This window comes from Odontomachus brunneus, unplaced genomic scaffold (genome assembly GCF_010583005.1).
Source record: "Odontomachus brunneus isolate Ranch 3 - 2012 unplaced genomic scaffold, Obru_v1 Obru_scaffold_051, whole genome shotgun sequence".
Classification (NCBI taxonomy): Eukaryota; Metazoa; Arthropoda; class Insecta; order Hymenoptera; family Formicidae; genus Odontomachus; species Odontomachus brunneus.
The window spans coordinates 1,045,244-1,066,973 of NW_022639501.1; the positions used below are offsets into that span (position 1 = coordinate 1,045,244).

Consider the following 21,730-nt stretch of genomic DNA (forward strand, 5'->3'; position numbering starts at 1 on the left):
CTCTTCTGAAATCCTCTAAGATCTTCCTCTGTGAGACATTTGATCGGCTACATGAGTACAAAGCGATTGCGAAATCGACATTGCTGAAATCCGATCGAAATAGACACGAACACAAACTTAGACCTTTTGTAGATCGATCTTTCCTTTCTTTCTCTCATCATCCTTCGGCACACGTGTCAGATACCGTTATCAGATCTTCAAAATATTTTAACGCATATACATTGTTATTGCACAATTATATAGATTGTATGGATAACGAAATTAATTCGTCGCTCTTTCGCATAGATAAAGATGATCTCATTTCGATCATTAATTATTTCTCTCATATTTGACACATTTCTCTATTCCGCAAACGGGATACGATGACACACAAGTGCACAAAGGACTAAAATCACACGGGACACATCACCCTGCTGACGCTCGCATTGGACATCCGGCAGGAAGTCGAAGTAAAAGCGAAGCCGCGTTTTGCTTGCCAAAGAATAAAGACTCTTGCGCTCTACGCATAATATAATATATACACAAATATATAAATGTACGTGTATGTGTGTGAGTGTGCCTAAAGATTTTTTCCTCGGACTAATCTCTTACACTTTCTATGTCACTCTCTCTCTCTCTCTCTTTCTCTCTTTCTCTCTCTTTCTCTCTCTCTCTCTCTTTCTCTTTCTCTCTTTATCCTGCGCTCTCGAATCACACGTTCCAGTCACATAAGCGATTTCGAAGGATTATTATTGTAGTCTGACAACGATTTCGAATAACACAACACAGACCCACATGACGCCTCGTATCCGTCGCAAAAAAAGAAAGGAAGAAAAAAAATGTTCTCGTTACAATTCATTTCATTGCTTATAATCTAAACTATCTTTCATCGTCCGATACGCTTCGTTCGATAAGACTATAAACAATGTATAAGACTATAACAATGTATACAGCGAAAGATGTCAGATTTCGCGATATCAGGAATTTGTAAATTTGCTATTGATCCTCTTATAAAAATATTCAAACTCTTATGGAAATGTGTCTACTGGTCTCTTTCGCGTAACAGATCGGTACGAGGCGTCGCACAAACCTATCGTTAATTTGGATAGAAGCGAGGAGAGGAGCCGTTTATCTCAGCCCTCGGCCGGCAAGGCAACAATCCCGCGAGACCTTCACATGTTAATTGTCAATTAATAACGCAGAAATGTGCCGAGTTAAAATGGTGTGGTTTCTTTGCATGTAGTCGCGAGTGCTCGAATAGGAAATGTTAGGATCGATCGCGTGATCGGACGCAGAGATAAGTTAAGGTAAACTGCCGTTCCATCGACATTTAAAGAGAGAGATGTTGTGTAGATGATATGTAGATAAGAAAAAAGAGAGAGAAAACTCCGTCGATTTTCGCTGAAGAAACATTTCGCACGAAGCTGCCTTGTCGGTCCCGAGGGAGGGGGGCTAGCTGTATTGTTTAACAATTGTCTCTCTGTGTTCCGACATATAGTAGATATTTCGTCGATTGTTCCTCTTTATAAAAATGAAAAAAATGTCTCACGCAGCCGCGACGCATCGCACGCATCCACGTATTCTCTTAATAAGCAAGAACGACCGCGAGCGATCTCACCGTCTTCTGCCAAGTATACGAAAGTAAACGCGCGTTCCAATTTTCCCCGCGATCCTCGACGAAAGGAGACGGAAAGGGACAAGAAGAAAAATCAGAGAAGTGGCGGACAATACACTCCCCGCCACGCGATGCTCGAACTCGCGCTTGAATATTTTTTTACGATTTTATGGCCTAAGCATTTCGGCGCCGCCGAAAACGTAGGTACCTTACGGGTCTGCGCGATCGATCGACCGGTCGATAAATTATAATCTTACTACGACGACAAGGGGAAATTATAATAGAAGTGAGTCGCTCGCGGGAATATAAACTCCGCGCGCGGCGCGATCGCAGGTGCCGATGATCTCGCGCGCAGATATTTCACTTCCGCGCATACATTTGTAAGAAATGTAATCGAAACGTTTGTTCTTGTCGTCCGTTGAGTTGACCCTCTACCACGCCATGTAACTTGCAACACACCCATGTGTAACTCTCCCTATATGGAAAGAATTTTATGGTAAAAATTACTATAGGATTTTGTAAGAAATAGGTCGACGTTCCGCAATAATTCATTGTCCTTTAGTTTCATACTAATATTGTAGAACCTGAAATGTATTATTAACACTTGTTATGTTTCTAAACTAAATTTACTATGTTCCTTAGCAAGATAGATCTTAGGGCCGGTTTCATCACCTCCGGTCAAAGCTGATATGGGTTCCAACTGAAAATTCTAATTGATAAGAATGACAAAGTATTCTTGTCCATCAATTAGAACCCTGACAGTCAAATTTTGACCGTAACCGAAGTTGGTGAAACCGACCCTTAAGGCTCCAGTGCTGGGATTCTGTAACTAGTTATTGTTTAATTTGTTTAATCGATTGCAAGTGTTACTTTATGGATATATATATTTTTATTTTAACGTATTTTGCAAGAATTTTTAGCATGCATTTTCTGACGTTATTAAAAATAGATAGACAATGCGAGGGGCCAGTGCTGGGATTCTGTAACTCGTTATTGGAGATAACGATAGTTTCGTTATCGTTTTATATATCGTAGAAAAGCTGTGCAACGATAACGAAACTATCGTTATCTCCAATAACGAGTTACAGAATCCCAGCACTGGCCCCTCGCATTGTCTATCTCTTTTTAATAACGTCAGAAAACGTATGTTAAAAATTCTTACGAAATACGTTAAAATAAAAATATATATCTATAAAGTAACACTTGAAATCGATTAAACAAATTTGTAAGATATTCCGTGCACTCCCCTTTTGCTCTATCAATAATTTGTCGTAAATTAATGTGACATATAATTCATCTTCTTAACTTATTTTTTTTGCCTATTTCTATTCAGATTAATTTACAATAAATTATTGATTGTTAGAGCAAAAGGAGAGTGCACGGAATATCTTAGAAATTTGTTTAATCGATTGCGTTACTTTATAGATATATATTTTTATTTTAACGTATTTCGTAAGAATTTTTAACATACGTTTTCTGACGTTATTAAAAAGAGATAGACAATGCGAGGGGACTAGGAGCCTTAATGCCAGTTTATTTTTTTGGACCACTAAAAACGTAGTATGGAAAAGAATTTTTATAAAAAAGAAATGCAATATTCTCTCCATGTGAAGTTTGATTTTGTTTGTTCGCCATTGCATATCATTACGACTTTAAAGCAATAATATCGCTACTAAATAATCTGTTTATAGTACCTATTAGTTCCTATTTCTTATAAGTTAGAATACTTCTCCTTTAAAAGTAGTGAAATATTTATAAATTAAAATTTGACTATCTCTGAATTATTCAATGTCAATTATTTAAAGGCAATCAAAGGAGTTTGGTTGTAGAGGATTAACAGGCAAAGCAGGCGAGTAACTTACACAAAAATTTCTAACACTTGTATATTTTTGCCTTCTCCTCTTCACCTTTCTTAACGCAGACGCGTCGTCTGTTAAGCACCGTCCACAAAAATCGTCGACTGTATCGTTGCATTAATTATTGCGGGATCATCGACGATCAAACGGCTCGTTCCGTCGCGTGTCCATGTATACGGTAACATAACACGTGTGTGCGTGCGTGTGTGCGTACCTGCTTATATGTAACGATCAATCTTAAGGAACTAACTAACGAAATAAATAGTTAAACTTGTCGTCACCATTGTGATTTAAGATAGTAGAGATACCCGTGCAAGTCGCTCGACAGTGCAGGTGCAACCGACGCGCTCTTTCCCTGAAAAAGAAGAAGAAAAGAATTGTTTATCGAAATTTTATAGATACCTCCCTCCTCCCCAAAGAAATCTTAATACGATTGATTCGATCGAGTCAACCGACGAGATGTCGCGAGTAAAAGTACCAAATCATACCCAGGCAATCGCGCGAGCCGCAAACGAGACGCCGACGTTCTCTCGTTATCAGTAGAAATATTAATTATAATTTAGAAACACAATTGTAGAACACGTTTCTCCGCAACGTGAGGAGTTTACGTGCGACCTTACGAGCATTTTTCACAAGTGATACATCGTTGCATCTGCATGGAGGACCCTCGAGACGGGGAGACGTTTACCTGTTTGTATAGCCAAAGTCATTATTCGGCTGTGGCACGATAAAAGTCTTAATAAAGGTTTCATTAAAATATCCTTTGTAGGACAATGTGTTTATTTGCGATCGGCCTGTCGCGGAGTATCGCGCTCGCACGTCTCATTAAAGACGATTTAATTTCAGTATCTAACGTCGCGGCCCGATCGCAAGAGAGAATGCGCTTACGCGCTGTTTATCGCAGCCAACGGCGACTGCAACGGCGCGGCACAACCGCGTGCAGTTGCATCGGCGTACGCTGCAATTGGTGGCGTTGGCCTGCCCCTCCCCACCTCTCCTCCGTCCGCTCTCCCCTCTCAAGCAGCAGCAGCAGCGGCGGCGAGAAGAGAGCGACGTGTAGGTGACGCGAGCGGAGTAGCGTCAGTGCCGTCAGTGCAAAGGCATGAGCCGCGCCGTCGAGCCGACGCGCCAGTTCGCGTGACGACCGCGTTGGCCCGCGCTGCCTTTATCTTATCGCGCCACCACTTTTGTCTCTCTTACATCGCGAGCGTGTACGTTCTCCGCGAACGTTCTGCGCGAAATCCGGGCCCGGCGGCGCAGGAATAGAACGGGCTCCCGAGATTCCGGAACTCGCAGCATCCCAGAAACATGCTCCGTGAGCGCACGTAGAGCTCTACGAAGAGAAAGGAGAGACCTGCGCAGGCAAACTGTAAAATCTATGGTCGCTCTGGCGTGTTTGTTGCGCGCGCGCGTGTATGTGTGCGCGCGCGCGCGCGTGTGTGTGCGCGCACAGCTCGATGTGTCAGCGGTTGCGCTCGCGCGCGCGCGCGCGTCTTTCTCCGCTCGTTGCCGCGGGCGCGAAGTGTCTCTTTAACTTATTAACGCTCACGGCCAATACATACTGGACTTTCGTTCCGAGGATCTTGCCGATGCGATGAACTCTCTTGGCTCTTCTCTATTTCTCTCTTGCCCCTCCTTGCCGCTGCCTCGAATAACGGCGGGGTGTTTGAATCCTGCTGAATTAAGACCGGCGAATTAATGACGCGAATCTTTCGTCACCCTCCTCCTTTCTTTCTTTTATTTTTAGCTCACACAGCTCCGACGCTCGCTTTCTTTTCACGGTCTCGTGCTATAGTTGTAATTTCAGCCGCGGGCTGCATGATTCATTCGTGCAAATGCATAAAATATCACAGATTACACGACACATGTACGTGCGCGCGAATAATAATGACTCACGTGATAGTGAAAGAAGTAGCGACGGACCTACATCGGGGCAGACGTCACGTTGATTGAGAAATACTCGTGTTGACCCGCATAGAGACGACCCGAAGGAGATCTCCTATACGAGAGTATAAGCGTGAGTTCTGTGATCGGAATAAAAATACCGTCGAGACCGACTCACGGGAAGGAAACGGGAGCAGTAGATCGAGAGGAAGAAGGGCAGGAAGGGAGAGCAGTACCGTGACAGTGGCAACGACCAGGTGGGTCTCTGACCTGCGTAGAACAGCGGATTCGTAGTCTCCGGACAACGTGACGACTTCCATTCCTAGAGCGTAATCATCAAGTGTGTGTCTCATGAAATTCAACAGTCGCAACGTTCTCAACGTCGAAAGGACGTGACTTTGGGGAGATTTCATTTTCTTTCCGCTCCAAAAGTAATTTGAGCGATATGAGTAATGCAATATCTTAAAGAATTTTCGATAAACTAAATGAATAACGTGAATGTAACGACTATTCACCTCCTGATTGCTTAAAAATACAATTCGATGGAATTTCACATCCTTTCAATATTTTGAACGCTTTAATTGCAACGTAATTAATATATAATTCGTCTTTAATGCTCCTCGAGGAAATTACTGTCGATCACGTTGCTTGAAATAAAAATTTTAAAACGTGTATTTTTTTCACGAAATTCGTTTTATGTAAAGATCGACTCCGGATCAGTCGTATTAGGAACGGTATCATTTAATAACGCGATATTGTTTGCAAAAATGCTTCCCGATTGCTTAAAAATACAATTCGACGGAATCACATCCTTTCAATATTTTAAACGCTTTAATTGCAATGTAATTAATATATAATTCGTCTTTAATGCTCCTCAAGGAAATTACTCTCGATCCCGTTGCTTGAAATAAAAATTTCAAAACGTGTATTTTTTCACGAAATTCATTTTATGTAAAGATCGACTCCAGATTAATCGTATTAATGCTAATGGTATCATTTAATAACGACGTCGCGATATTGTTTGCAAAAATGCTTTCCGATTTGCAAACAATATCGTGACGTCATTATTAAATGATACCGTTAGCATTAATACGATTAATCTGGAGTCAATCTTTATATAAAATGAATTTCGTGAAAAAATACACGTTTTGAAATTTTTATTTCAAGCAACGGGATCGACAGTAATTTCCTCGAGGAGCATTAAAGACGAATTATATATTAATTACGTTGCAATTAAAGCGTTCAAAATATTGAAAGGATGTGATTCCGTCGAATTGTATTTTTAAGCAATCGGGAAGCATTTTTGCAAACAATATCGCGACGTCGTTATTAAATGATACCATTAGCATTAATACGATTAATCTGGAGTCGATCTTTACATAAAATGAATTTCGTGAAAAAATACACGTTTTGAAATTTTTATTTCAAGCAACGGGATCGACAGTAATTTCCTCGAGGAGCTTTCCGATTGCTTAAAAATACAATTTGACGGAATCACATCCTTTCAATATTTTAAACGCTTTAATTGCAACGTAATTAATATATAATTCGTCTTTAATGCTCCTCAAGGAAATTACTCTCGATCCCGTTGTTTGAAATAAAAATTTCAAAACGTGTATTTTTTTCACGAAATTCATTTTATGTAAAGATCGACTCCAGATTAATCGTATTAATGCTAATGGTATCATTTAATAACGATGTCGCGATATTGTTTGCAAAAATGCTTTCCGATTGCTTAAAAATACAATTCGACGGAATCACATCCTTTCAATATTTTGAACGCTTTAATTGCAACGTAATTAATATATAATTCGTTTTAATGCTCCTCGAGGAAATTACTGTCGATCCCGTTGCTTGAAATAAAAATTTCAAAACGTGTATTTTTTTCACGAAATTCATTTTATATAAAGATTGACTCCAGATTAATCGTATTAATGCTAACGGTATCATTTAATAATGACGTCACGATATTGTTTGCAAATCGGAAAGCATTTTTGCAAACAATATCGCGACGTCGTTATTAAATGATACCATTAGCATTAATACGATTAATCTGGAGTCGATCTTTACATAAAATGAATTTCGTGAAAAAATATACGTTTTGAAATTTTTATTTCAAGCAACGGGATCAACAGTAATTTCCTCGAGGAGCTTTCCGATTGCTTAAAAATACAATTTGACGGAATCACATCCTTTCAATATTTTGAACGCTTTAATTGTAACGTAATTAATATATAATTCGTCTTTAATGCTCCTCGAGGAAATTATTGTCGATCCCGTTGCTTGAAATAAAAATTTCAAAACGTGTATTTTTTTTCACGAAATTCATTTTATGTGAAGATCGACTCCGGATTAGTTGTATTAGTGCTAACGGTATCATTTAATAATGATTTCGCGATATGGTTTGTAAAAATGCTTTCCCTAGTACACAAGGCACGATAGCAGACCGTGCTGTATGCAGGTTTCCTGATATAATAATAATTAGTGACAGTGCGCGCGAAATGTCTGCAACTTGTTCGCGAGCCGTATTGTGAAACTCGCATTATGTGTGTATTAATTATAACGGCGCTATACTTTCTAAGCATTACATAATGAACTGCATGTTTCAAAGAGTTTGTCCCGTGTGACTCAAGCGCATCTCGTCTTATATAATTAAATAATTTTCAGTTACGTAATTAAGCAATATATCAAACGAATAAATTGAAATTTCGCTCGACATCTAAAATACACGAATATGCTCGCTAATGCTTAATTTCAGAGAAGCATTAAATCGCTCGAGAAGCATTAAATCGCTGTCGAAGCTTTCAACTCGCTTTACCTAAAGTCACGGTCCATGGCCTCAACGCTCCACTTTCTCATTCACTCTAATAGCTGAGATATTCACGAACTTCTTTCCTTATCTTGGAAATGTTACAACCAGAGGAGATAACGGATTTATCGCACCTCACTACAGATCAATCCTCCTTCAGGAAGCCGATAGGCCTGTTGGTGTTTTGTTGATGACACTGTCAGTAATGATTCATTGGATTTTTATTTGAACAAGCGCGGTGCTTCTCTGCTTCACGATAAGAAACCTTTATAGCCACGCTCTTTCTTCCCTTCTTCCCTGTGTAAAACAATCCACGACAACTGAAAAAGTGAAAAAATGAATAACACTCCGTCTCTCTCCTCGGTATTTCAGGCATTTAACGAAATTAACGAAAGCGTGCCATTGCTTGGTGGATTCGTTAATTTTTGCATGATATTATTTGCACACGCTTTCACTTTAAACGCAAAAGACGCAACTGAAAAGGATGGAGCGACGTTAGATGCAGCACGGAATTAAAGTGCAGATACCGGACAATAGACGTGATATACTCACCGGTCAGTTGAAATAGAAGCCGGAAACTATGGGCGTCGGTATCGGCTTTCGGACCGATGAGTCACAGTCCGCGAAACGGTTCTAGTCGACAATTCATAATTTCCTTTCCGTTTGCGCCGCTCGTTGTTCGTCACGCATCCAGTGGGGAAGTAGCAATTTGATTAATCCTGCAAGCAAACAGCTCAGTAAATAACGGTGCTCGGAAAACGCGGCTCTCGCCTGAGAACGCAGCTCGGAGGAAACGCTACGCTCTCACAAATGCTCGTCTTCCTGATAACTAGAAGATGCAAAAAACTAACTAGAAGATGAAAAAGAAAACAACGCTTGATAGTCTTATCTTGGAGAAATCTATGAGTCGGAAAGCTACATTTGTCGCAGCAAAGGGAGAACTCTCATACGTTTCAGAATCAATGGCTCGATATCAAAGCATAGAAGCAGAGAATTTCTCTTCCTGAAAAGACACGGGCTCGAGGAAGAATCTCGCTGCCACAATGGCGACGAAGCCGATACCAAAGCCACGGTCTCTCCTGACCGATAACAGGCCGATACCGGCGCCCCGAAGAATCCCACCGACCTTACCGCCGGCTCGCTCCAGCAGTCCCACTAGCGAGTCCAGTCAGTCAGAGAAGAGCGACGACTTGAAGTCGACCGGCACCAATGAGAGCCAGCGCGGCAACCATGAGTTCTTTCGCAGCCTCAGCACGAGTTCGCGCCAGCTGAAGGAGGAGATCTCGGAGAAGATGACGGTGAAGGGGCGCGCCATGATCTCCAGCACGCGGAACGCCAGCATCCGGCTGGAGAGGTCAGTGAAGAACCTGCTGACCCGCAGGCTGTCGTCCTTGAACCAGGACGACGTCAGTCAGGCCGGCGCGAAGAAGCTCAAGGACCCGGTCGAGGAGGACAGATGCGTGTCCATGCCGGCCGACGACATTTTCAGCAGCATCTCGTTCTACAGTCCGCTCAGCGGCAATCTGAGGAGCGTGAAGAACGAAGAGGATCTGTCCGACGCCAGGCACAGTCCGCCGCCCCCGGTTTATCCGCCACCCCCGCTTCCGGACGAGTCTATCTACGACGAGCTGCAGTCCGTCATATCGGGAAGCAGCGGCCGATACGACACTCTCAGCTCGACGGTGTCCGACAAAGTCGAGCGGGACTTCCCCGAGTCGTTCAATCTCCTCAGTTTAGCGCGAAATCAGGTAAAACCGCCGCAGATTGCTTACCTCTCACGCAATCCCTTAGTTATTGCTATTATTATCGCGACATTTCTCGATATCAACGAGCGGAAGTGGCTTTATTTCGGCATTCCGTTGTAAATATCAAATTCTGTGTTTAATCTACTGTATTCTTTGATAATTTATCAATTCAATTTTTATATTTAGCCGTGTGCTAAAATCGCTATATAATTAGCGATAACGCAAGTATCGCTTCCGTTGTGAATAACCTTCCTGTTAAGTTTGAATTATCTTTGCGCTTCTTTCCTGACATTATCTAGTCGAAAATGAAACAGTCATTATAAGCTAATTAGGGTCCACTTGGAGGATTCAGGAGAAATGTAAATGGTTTAGTCAGTTTCCAGCAAGCTACGCGACCGTTTCGATTTTCGACTAGATAGCATTCGTTACTTTTTATCTTACTCGCATCCTTCCTTCGTATTCAGGATAGCGATTCCGACCAAAGCTTAAACTTGTCTGACATCAACGTTAGTCTGTCGCAAGACAAGTCCGAGACGTCCAGGAAGTTGGCGCGGTCAGATTCTTGGACTTTTTACGACACCACGCCTAGCGCGAAGCCCGAGACCATCGATGAAATCGATAAGGTGTCCAGCATAGAGGAGGAAAGCCTGGAGAAGTCTTGTGAAAGAGGAGTATCGACGATAGATCGAACCTCTTACGCGTCCAACGAGAGCCACGCTTCTATCCAGAATTCCATCTACGAGAATCTGCTACCACCGAAGGTCGAGAGCTGGCAGCCGTCTCTGACGAGTCCCTCGGACACCAGGCAGCAGAGCAGCAAGTCCCTGCTCTTCGAGTTCGACCCGTTCGCGAGGACTCCCGACGAAAACGTCTACAGCAACTATGAGAATAACGACCTAATGCTGCTGGAGGCATTGTTGGCTACTAACGATTCGTCCAGCAGAGCCAGCAGCACCTTGGAGCTTCACGAGAGCATCGACGTTGAGGAGGAACACGAGGAAGAAGACCCGACGCATCCTGGCGTCAGTTTGACCCCTCCGGAGCCGCCCAAGAGGTTCGATTCTCTCCCCAAAAATGAATACGACGAAGTGGAAGGCGTAGAGCAACCCGATAAGACTGTTTCCAGTAAAAATCCACCTCTGCTGCCGAAGCTGGCGCACTTGGTGACGAAGAAGCAGCCTGCGGTGCCTCCCAGGAAGCCTACCCTGAAGAATCCCGTAGACAATTCGTCTCTGACGTCTTCCAAACCGGCTGTGAGTGCTACGACGACAGCGACACCTGTCAATAATGTTGAGGGCAATGTTACCAGTCCTTCGTCCGGTGTCAGGATCGCCGAGGATCACCGCAAAGTCAGTGTGATACAGAAGCTCAGGAAACTGCGCCAAGAGTCCGCGGTGCATGCCATCAAGCCCAATGTGATCAGTTTTGTGAAGACCGGTAGTAAATTTTTGTCCAGGACTCGTGAACATATCGGTGAATCCATTCCGAGATCGCCACGAATGGAGAGACCAAAGGTCAACGCCCCCCATAATCAGGTCACACACCGGGGAATGGTGTATAGGTAAGAAGCAAACCTGGGCGAGCGAAAGAGATGTGTATTTGAGTCTGCACAGCCACGGAATTTTAATCGCGCTCTATTTTATAATTAGCTCTTGAAAAAAATCGAAAGATAATAAGTTTGAAGTAAATACTCAGGTAAAACAGAAAATGACAACATCAAAATAATGAAAAAACGACTATAAAAACTCGCTTTCTAATTATGATTCATAATCATTTTCTCGTCATCTTAATGTAATTATAGGTTTGTTCGTATTGCATACACTTTTTATACTTTTACACTTAATGCCCGTTGCACACTACCCAAGAAGCGCCAATGCGTGTACAATACGCTTTAAATGTGCATTTTAATTAACATTAAAAACGCATATTTGTCCCACATTAAACTCGCATTTAATGTGCATTATGGCAACGCATTCAAAAAAATATTTTCACGTACCTTGTTTGCTGGTATTTTGCGAATTGTATCTTTGCAATTTATGTTTCTGCAACATTACATTGCAATATACAATATTGAAACGTTGCAGTAATGTTGCTGCAAACGTCTGTGCTGTATGGGTTATTTTTCCAACATTATTTTTTATTGATTTAATAAAAAATAATGTTTGAAAAACAACCCATACAGCACAGACGATACGTATTGTATATGATAAAATACTATTCACATTTGTATATTCACGAACTAAAATCTATATTCAAAACGACAGAAAACAATAGAATGATAGAATTTTATTCTATCGTTCTCTATCAACTTTTTTTACCAGGGAAACCCATCTAGGAAACTTAGGCGAAATACCCAGTAGGAATCTCAGTTGGGTTTCCAACTGGAACTTTTCAATAAAAAGCACTCATTCTTATGCTTCAGTGTGCATAAATTTCTTAAACTAGTACAGCTACTAAAAAGAAAAAAACTTTAACTTTTTGTATCAGAATACATCAGTTTAGGAAATCTCACGAAAAAGAACAGATCTTTTGTAAGCAAACAATAATGGTTGTTTGACGATGTATCACGTAAAAAATTATTTATTTATTTTATAGAACTTGTTACGAAATGTGTAAATATATTATTACACACAATTAATGCAGTTTCGAAGCCAATGCAGTTGAATGCGCATTAAAAACGCGTATTGGCGCTCCTTGGGAAGTTAACGGTTACGGCCTTCATAAATGGGCCTTAAAAGTGTAAAAGGTTTAATCAACTTATTGGATATTAGCTATTTCCAGACAGCTCACACCTTTAAAGGATGTCCTAAAAATATTCTGATGATATCCCTTCGTCCTAAAAATGTCCTTAGAACGTTTTTTGGAGAATTTGTGTTGTTTGGGTTAGACCTAGGATATGCAAGCTTAAGGCCAAATCACTAGCAATTGACGATTAATGATTTTAAAGATTACATTTTGACGAATCAACGAGCTTCAGCTTGCTTGCCTTGGCTTGCTTTGTTCCAATTGATCAAGTTCCAATCTTTGATCGTTAATCGTCAATCGTCAATTGCTAGTGTGATTTGCGCGATACTGTAAAGAATCGGACTTATTGAGGATCGGCCTTATTAAAGCTGAAATTAACTGGCCTCCCATCATTTCTCAAATAGTTTTCGAACGCAACGGGGTGATCTTCAACCCAGGTAGCAAGGTGACGTCTAAAAACATCATTAAGACGTCTATGACATCTTAATGACATCTTATTGACGTCTTTAGACATCACCTTGTTATCTGGGAAGGAACATTGGAAGTTTGTTCGCATTTCCGGCAAACAGTTTTGAACAATCGTTAATATATATCTTTAACAGTTTTAACTTTTCATTTGGTTTATTACTCTAATGCGGTCAATAAAGTAAGTTCCACGACCAAGTATTATCAACAACAACAACTAGTGTGACTTGGCCTTTATGATATTCTATCCGGCTGCAAATGCATGAATCAGCGTGTTAATTGTCGATATTCCACGTGCAGATCTGGTGTGGGTATCGAGAGGGCCAAAGACCTCGTGCCGAGAGCAGCAGTATTGATGGATCGGAAATTATCGTTCTACACGGACAAGAGTATGTCTACACTGAAGGAAGCCGCGGAACTGGAGGCAATACATAGTATTCATCTGCTGCAGGACGTCAAGTGAGTCTGTTATTTCACCCCGAAACTTTATAAACATAGTGGACGCACCGCATTGTGCTGATCTTTCGCTTCGAGAGATTTCGCCTCGCGTTTTTTTTCGTTGGAATATAAGCTCTTCTTCCAAGGTTTTATTCAATATCCATTGAAAATCTACTGAGAGAAATATAGAAATCTATAGAATAGTGCGACTACTTATTGCACAGGTCGTTCCAAATGTCCCGCATTTATTCGCGGCAACAAGTAAGCGGATGCTAATCGCGACTTGGATTCGGTAGCTGATTGTACCGGATAATAGGGTGACTCACTCTACTCGGAAAATAAATTTACATCTCAAAGTATCAACGACAAGGGACTCCTCGCAGTCGTTCTGTGTTTCTCTCTCTCTCTCTCTCTCTCTCTCTCTCTCTCTCTCTCTCTCTCTCTCTCTCTTTTCTTTTCTTCTCTCTTTCTCTCTCTCTACAAGACCTCTGTCTCAAGGTCCTCTTTGTTGAGCGAGAAGAAAAGGATCTCACGAGAGAAGATCGCATCTCGAGCGTAACGACCTGACCTTGGTCACGCCGGAATGATAAATTATTCCTCGTATGACTATCCAAAGTCTCGCCTTACTACTGACTTTTTTTTTCTAATAAATTCATTCTGTGCAAATCTCGAAATTCACGAATTCTCGTTAATGAGCAGCCTCTTTTTCACTCCTACCGCACTTTTAATCCATATTTAACACTCTCTATCTTTACTTCCATTTGACTCATCACGCAGCTGGTAATCGGCTGGCACACATATGCGAGTTGCTTGTCGGGTCGTCACGATTACTTGATGAAGGTAATTTCGGAATGTGCAGGACCATGAACGGCGAGACGGTGCATTGCATAGCGATTAACGGCGAGTACAGACCGGCCGTGCACGTTTTCTACGCGAAAAGCGTCGCCGAGAGGCGAATCTGGGCCCAGAGAATTCTCGAGGCTACCACACCGGTCTTCCCCACAAAGTACACCGCCGAATTCACCAAGGCAGGTTGGACTTACCTGAAGGTACGCAAAACCGCAATACAATTTGTATACGAGTGGTTTCTGTGAGATATTAGTATAAAATAACAAGCATATTAGCATAAAGTAAGAGGAATACAATATTAGGATAAAATAAGAGGAATTCTACCGCGAAGGAAAAACAAAATAGCGCAACAGTAAATGTAATTTGCAACGATTTGATGAATTTTTAATGTGAAATCGATCATTCTTGCGTTTTTTCACATCAGAACCTCAGATTAATATGTTATAATAAATTTGCAAGCTTGCCTCGATCATCTTCTAAGGTATGTTAGAATTTTATATCGCTTAATAATGCACGAATTGCGATACTGGTCTTGTTGAAGCATGTTGTTTGATCTTTCGCAAATTCCAATCGCGCGTTACGAGTTGTTTGCGTAAGCGGAAACGCTGACATGCAAATTCTTTTGCTACAATTTCGCGATCGTCCTGAATATTTCTTTATTCATATTGTTGGTAATTGACTATTGACCTGCCCTTCTCGAAAAAAATCAGAAACGTGGGATGTAAGTTTCTTACATGCCATGTATTATATATCTAGTACATTTCTTCAGGAAGGCGTAACAGGAACGTGGTTCTCAGCTTGGCTCTTGTTGCAACAAAGGAACCTAATTTACACGAAATCCTCTGAACCTGCATTCGCCGTGAACTTTGAGCAAGTAGATCTGCGAAAAGCCCGTTGCATCGGTAAGTGTTACGACTAGAAGCAACTAGAAACGGGTTAAAAGTTTAAGATATAAATATAGATATAATTAAGGCTCGTCTACAATACGCGCAGAGTAAGTTTGATATAAAAGTTGGAGTAAGAAATAAAAGTAATTTATTTCACTTACGTCCATATACTTTAGCCTCTTTACACTGAAAGTATTTCTCTCACTTAAAATAAATACTTCTGATATATTTGTAATACTTTCCGAAGAGAAAGCATAAACGCGTGGGCGAAATGAATTATTTTTAATTCTCACTTTAATTTACGCCAAACTCACTCTGCGTATTGTAGACGAGCCTTTATATAAGATATAAATATACGTTTGTTGCACTTTTTAGCACGTTCATTTCTAGAAAGCACAAATATCTAAGATTCGTCTTAGATATATAGAAATTTAAGAGGCGTCTGAAACAAATACAACTTTTAGATTCTCTTTTAGAAACTTAAATCCGTGAACGAATAGAGTTCGAATAGAGTGAACAGAGTTTCGTTCCGAGATAAACGTTGATACTAGTTTTTGAGATTATCATTATGTACCAATTAATCTTTCTCTCCAAACCACGATTACTGATAGACGAAAGACATGGCCTCGTTATATTGTACACGAGTCTGATTATCGTCTTATCAATGACTCAATACCGATACGACTCGCTAAAATAAAAACTCGCGTCGTCTTGCTTATACAGCAGACGTGTCCTACTTTGCACAAGTGCACCGATATTATATTCCGGAGGACCGTTTTCGCCAAAGAGAAGTCGGAGGAACTGTCGTTACGCGCGATTCAAACGCGACGAACAGCTCTTTGCGCATCCCACATAATTACATTGGCAATTACAGCGAACGCGACGATGAGCTAAGTTGCTCGATCACGACTGATTCATTTGACGTTTGATTGCAGTGTTGCGGGAACAGGAAGGACCGATTAGCGGATGCGGACTCGTTCCTGTGGTAGTTGTCGACGCGGGAGGCAGCGGCGCCTTGCACATCGCCACACCGGCGAAAAACGAGGCACTCGCTTGGCGACACGCGCTTTATCAGGCCGCTACAAATTGCGGTCCCGCCTTAGACCAGCAGCAGATCACGCAGGACAACGTGCCGGTCATCCTAGACAAATGCGTCAACTTTATCTACGCGCACGGTAATTAATGAGTCATCTCTTGGGACTTCGGAGAAAAATAATTGTCCGAGTACGCTGAGTCGCGTGCCGCGATGCGGCGCGACGAAACGGTAACTTGCGTAGCCGTTGGTCGTGCGAGAACGAAGCGAAAACAGAACACCCTACGCGATAATCAATCGTGTTCAAGTTCCTCGACGTGCCTCCGATTGTGTTTGCGTGCGCGACGTCGTACAGTTATAACTTATGAGATGTATTTCTCATAACTCCCTTATCTTTCAGGCATGATGTCAGAGGGCATTTATCGTCGCAGCGGATCGAGCAGTGCCGTAGTGAGACTGCTGGAGGCTTTCAGGAAGGACGCGTGGGCCACGCAAATCACACGGAACTCGTACACGGAGCACGATGTCGCCACTGTTCTCAGGAGGTTCCTACGCGATTTACCGGACCCATTGTTCCCGGCTAATATTCACGATCGACTCTGCCTCGCCGTAGGTATGAAGAAATTCGCCTTCTTATTGCAATAAATCTAGAACAGAATAGAAGTACAATCTATGAAATGAATAGAAGAGGAAAATAAAATATAAGCATTAGGATTGGAAAGTTACTGTGTAACGCGTTATTCCCTATGACGGGTATTTATCTCTTCTATTTTTTGCAGAATCGACCAGCGAGGAGAACAGAGTAGCGACTTATCAGAAATTACTGTCCATCCTCAATCCTGTAACGTCGGCGACGCTGAGGCGAATTCTGGCGCACTTGCACGGCCTCAGTCAGCAGAGCGCCAGAAACCTGATGACTGTAGAGAACCTGTCCGCAGTCTGGGGCCCCACGTTGATGCACGCGGGTGAGAACAGCGCTGAGGAATGGAACCGCGCCGAGACCAAGGTCATCGGCGATCTCATCAGGTTGTATCCGAAACTCTACCAGCTGTCGCCGGCCGAGTTGGCTAAGGAGGCGAAGATGCTAGAGGTTCTGGAGAAGCATCACGTGTCCAACAACGGCCCGCGGGCTGCGCCCTCGGGCGATTTGAAGATGTGGATATATATCTTGTCGCCGAATGGGGAATGTGTGAACGTCACCGTAAGGTTCCTCGCCTCAAAGGGCTCCTTTCATTTAAATCATTTAGACGAACTTTTATACTATCATTATTTTGTTCATTGGAATTTATTTTTAGTACTCTCGACTTAACTATTGATATATTTGTTAGTGTTTCGCATATTGTTCATGGCAGGAAATTTATTTAGCGGCGGTTATTCAACTGAAACAACTATAAACAAAAAATACAAAAACATTTACAAAAAATATAAACAAAAAATATTAAAACAATTACTTCTGTGATTAGATCGGACCTCAGAAGACTGCCTTCGACGTATGCCGAGAACTTGGCGAGAAAGCCAACTTACCAGCTCACGAGTTGTGTTTAGAGGAGTACACGCTGTCCGGCGCACTGGAGCGACCGTTGCATCACAACGAGCGTGTCCTAGAGACAGCGGCGAGGTGGGGATATTGGGATCCGGAAGACAGGAAAGACAACATTCTAGTCCTCAAGAAAGACCGACTGTACAAGGACATCGTGCCTCTGGTGCGTGCTATGATACAAAAGAAAGGAACGTGTGGGACACGCGCGTTGTATCCTAGCAATTAATCGTTCGCCACAATAAGCACATACTTCCACACTGCGCGTACAAGCGCGTGCTGCAGTTCCCACGATCTAAATTTATAGTATCCGACGTGACATGGGTTCAAGGTTGTACACGAGCGCGAGCTCTGTCACGCTTTTGCGCGCACGGATCAAGTTGCGCGAGGCAGAAGCGGGTAGAAAGATGTGTTCCGCGCGTCGCGAAAACAGGATACAGTTCAATTGAAGTTAATTGTGTTTTTCCCATCTCTCTCTTTCTTCCTACGTCTATCTATCTCCGTATCTTGTTTTCTCTCCTTATTCCCTCTGCTATGTGTAGGTGAAGCCGCCCATAACGACCTCGGGGGAGCTCAAGTTCGCTGATACCAGGACGAAAAACCTGAGGACGTACCATTTCGAGTTCAATCAGGCGAAGTTGTGTTGCTATAAGGACAAAGTGTACTCGGTGAAACTCCACGAGTGGAAGATAGAAGATATAATTTGGTATTTGGGACATGAACCGAAACGCAACCCGCAGATGGGGTAAATACAGTGTAGAACAAATTGATCATATAAAATATTTATTTGTCATAAAATTATTAACATACTTATTACCGTATATTTTCTTCTTTTTGACATATAGCTGGTCCATCACTTTCATAATGAAGAACAAAAAACCAACAAGGTAAGGACATATTGCAAATATTAATGTTGATGAACATAATTTTCCAATCATTAAAACTTCGTGATATTCCAGAATCAGGGACCGTAACCGTTATGATTTATATACATTAAATTATACAATAATGATTATTTGTTGATCGATATTTTTGTCGCTTGCCCATAACAATTATCAGCTAGTTTTTTTTTTTTAAATCAGCGATAACGATTATTAGATGATTTTTAAATATCGGCTGCCCCACAATAATTATCAGCTGATTTTATGGATGGACCAGAATTCTTCAATTATTAAAATTAATTGACACTAATATCAAAATTCTCCACTTATTGAATAATTCATTGATACTAATACTCTAAGTATACGCTTTGATGTTTCTGAAAAATAGGATGAGTGTTTTAAGTTTGTTCGTTCTCTTCCAGATGTAAGGACAGCCCGTATTTCGGGAATACTTTGGCGGGTACGTCCAAGGACGACCAGTACAGATGGTTAGCAGCCATGCTTTTCGGCGAATATCAATTGAATCTTCGTCCTTCCGCGGTGAACCTCATGGATCCATGACTGATTATTCTGTTATTAAAAGTCGTTTAACATTTCCAAAGTGATCAGATGATAATTTTTACCATGAGAATCGTAAGATTCCACGCGAATGTACATACAGTATTCCACAGTCGATTCAATAGAACTGATTAATTTAACATCTTATAGTCTCTTTACACACGCGCTATATCTTAGGGATATTTGATCTCGCTTCAAAAGCGTCTACGTTAACGCTTAATCGAACCGCGTTTGCGTATCGACGATGCTGTGAACGTTGATCAATATTATCGTTAACTAACGACCATGTAAAACACGCCATTTGTAGAAAGGTTAATAAAATATTACGGTAAGATAATGTACGATATAGCGATATATGTACGATATTTTATAATAAATATATGTTGAACATAGTGTGTGTGTGTGTGTGTGTGTGTGTACACATACACACGATGTGCATATTGATGATGTGTATGATTCAAATCATTTTTTACAATATTCCACGTGAACTTATTCATAGAAACTACACACCCGCATAAATTAGATACAAAATTTTTTACTTACAAATTGCAATTAAGCCTATAAATTAGTGAAGTCTCGAATCTTTAATTATTCTACTTGCATTATTTATGCATTTTCGGATTTAACATTAGTTATCTCGCATATCTGTGAACATTTTGGGGAAGACGGTGTATATTGGAATAAAGGTTCAGATTGCACGTTCGGGAATAAAGGTTCAGACTGCACGTTCGGGAATAAATGTTCAGATTGCACGTTCGAGGCTAAAATGTTGGCTTCGTCGAAATCGACAATGCGGCATATTGCTTTTCTAATCTCGCTCTTTAATCTTCTCTTATTCATATCAGAACGCAAACCACGTAATTCTAACGCCACATATTCGCCGAACCTATCATCATCGTTCTTCGGTACGATTCGCAGTGAATGTGTCAGTTCTTCATTGTAGCCGAAATTTACATATTTGTCATGACTCTTCTTCTCATATGTTTCTTTTAACCCGTCAAATTCCATTGCATTCCTTTCTTCCTCTGGTATTTTAGGTAAAAACATCAACGAATGTTTCAATTCCTCATTATAGGTATCGCTTAAAAATTTTGCAGGAATTGTCTCATATTTTTCCTCTACTTCCTCCAAATTTCCATGTTCTTCTGTATTCTTTTCTTCAGAATCTGCTTCTTCCATTAGTTTCTGTTGAACATATAAAATAATAAATACAATTTATGCAATATAATAAAATGAAATTATTCTAATTTCTACCTAAAGAATTGTCTATATTATCACTACTCAATTGTTTATACATCTATGCATATATATATATATATATATATATATATATATATATATATATGTCACAACTTACTTTAATTCTATGTGCGTTATTTATAGCTGGTAGTAAAAATTTCATTGCTGAAAAATAGCACCAGTTACTGGTATGAATTTTGCCTTTAAATCCCACATAACTTTTTGATTTCCTTATTTGTTCACTTAACTAAAATAAGCAACAAAAATTAAAATGTACATATTTTAGCAAATAGTTATATTTGAATATATAAATTTAGAAGAAAAAACAATATATATATATATATATATATATATATATATATATATATATATATATATATATTCAACATACATATATATATGGCAGATTTAAAATAATATACAAGTAACAGAGCATTTTATGAAAGTTCTGTTCTTTATCGCTTAATTAATGTATACAGCTACAGAACTCAAAAAGAAACAGGTATACAGTTAAGATTTGTTAACAAAAAAAAAAGGGTGAGAAGAGAACTAGTGCAAACTAGTGCAGTCAGCTCAGCAATAGAAAACACAAATATATCTAAAGTTTCTTTACAAAGATCTTCAACTACCATTTGCTCACCTGACACCTCAAATTGTGCAACTTTCTAACAACCTCCTTTGGCGAGACGTTCATAGCTGATGCGATATTGTTGATCATTTTGCTTCTTAATGTTTTATCTCTATAATGCAAGTGATTTGAATCCCACAACATACTTGCCTTATAGCGTTTAATTAATTCAAATGTGTCTTTCATAGACCACATATGTTGCGACATGCCGGCAAATTGAAAGAGCACGCTCGAGAGAAAGTTGAGAGCCGAGATGCTTCGAATTGAGAGCTACTTTTATTAAGTAGACGCAATTACTTTTTCTGTTCAGAATTACATGAGCTAAAGTCACTCAAAATGTAACAACCAACGAAATATTGTTTTCTTTATATTTACATGCATGAAGATTATCGACGTGTTTAAAAAATATCGAAAACTCTTCCCCAAGTCTTCTTACTAGTGCTCGGTTACAGACTGACGCGACAACGATAGTAACACGCATGCGTAAACGCAGATATAATGCGCTCATTCTGTACTACAATCGCTCATTACGCGCTCAGTGAACTCTTACATCCTATTGGCATATTCTTTTAGATCGCAACA

The 21,730-nt window shown here is 40.7% G+C and overlaps 2 protein-coding genes and 1 long non-coding RNA gene across 8 annotated transcripts; 1 reads left to right on the forward strand and 2 right to left on the reverse strand.

Moving 5' to 3' along the window:
- Positions 1–3,463: 3,463 nt before the first annotated feature.
- LOC116845339 lies at positions 3,464–5,154 on the reverse strand. The gene is made up of 2 exons (XR_004378232.1): positions 5,013–5,154; positions 3,464–3,805 (listed from the first exon to the last, which is right to left on the reverse strand). It is a non-coding gene; the product is annotated as an uncharacterized LOC116845339 (long non-coding RNA).
- Positions 4,839–19,673, forward strand: LOC116845337 (arf-GAP with Rho-GAP domain, ANK repeat and PH domain-containing protein 1). 6 transcript variants are annotated; one of them, XM_032817892.1, is made up of 13 exons: positions 4,839–5,674; positions 9,101–9,891; positions 10,353–11,449; positions 13,399–13,557; positions 14,396–14,585; positions 15,155–15,287; positions 16,208–16,447; positions 16,706–16,918; positions 17,085–17,506; positions 17,769–18,008; positions 18,385–18,587; positions 18,688–18,729; positions 19,146–19,284. In XM_032817892.1, exons 2-13 carry the CDS (start codon positions 9,187–9,189, stop codon positions 19,282–19,284), a joined length of 3,783 nt encoding a protein of 1,260 aa, XP_032673783.1. In that variant the 5' UTR covers positions 4,839–5,674; positions 9,101–9,186. The 6 variants fall into 6 exon arrangements, with proteins under 6 accessions (XP_032673783.1, XP_032673778.1, XP_032673780.1 ...); XM_032817887.1 differs by having other exon boundaries at positions 4,839–5,591; positions 8,516–9,891; XM_032817889.1 differs by having other exon boundaries at positions 4,839–5,591; positions 8,613–9,891.
- On the reverse strand, positions 18,878–21,627 carry LOC116845338. The gene is made up of 3 exons (XM_032817894.1): positions 21,161–21,627; positions 20,639–20,767; positions 18,878–20,466 (listed from the first exon to the last, which is right to left on the reverse strand). Exons 1-3 carry the CDS (start codon positions 21,353–21,355, stop codon positions 19,888–19,890), a joined length of 903 nt encoding a protein of 300 aa, XP_032673785.1. The 5' UTR covers positions 21,356–21,627; the 3' UTR covers positions 18,878–19,887.
- Between the last annotated feature and the right edge of the window lie 103 nt (positions 21,628–21,730).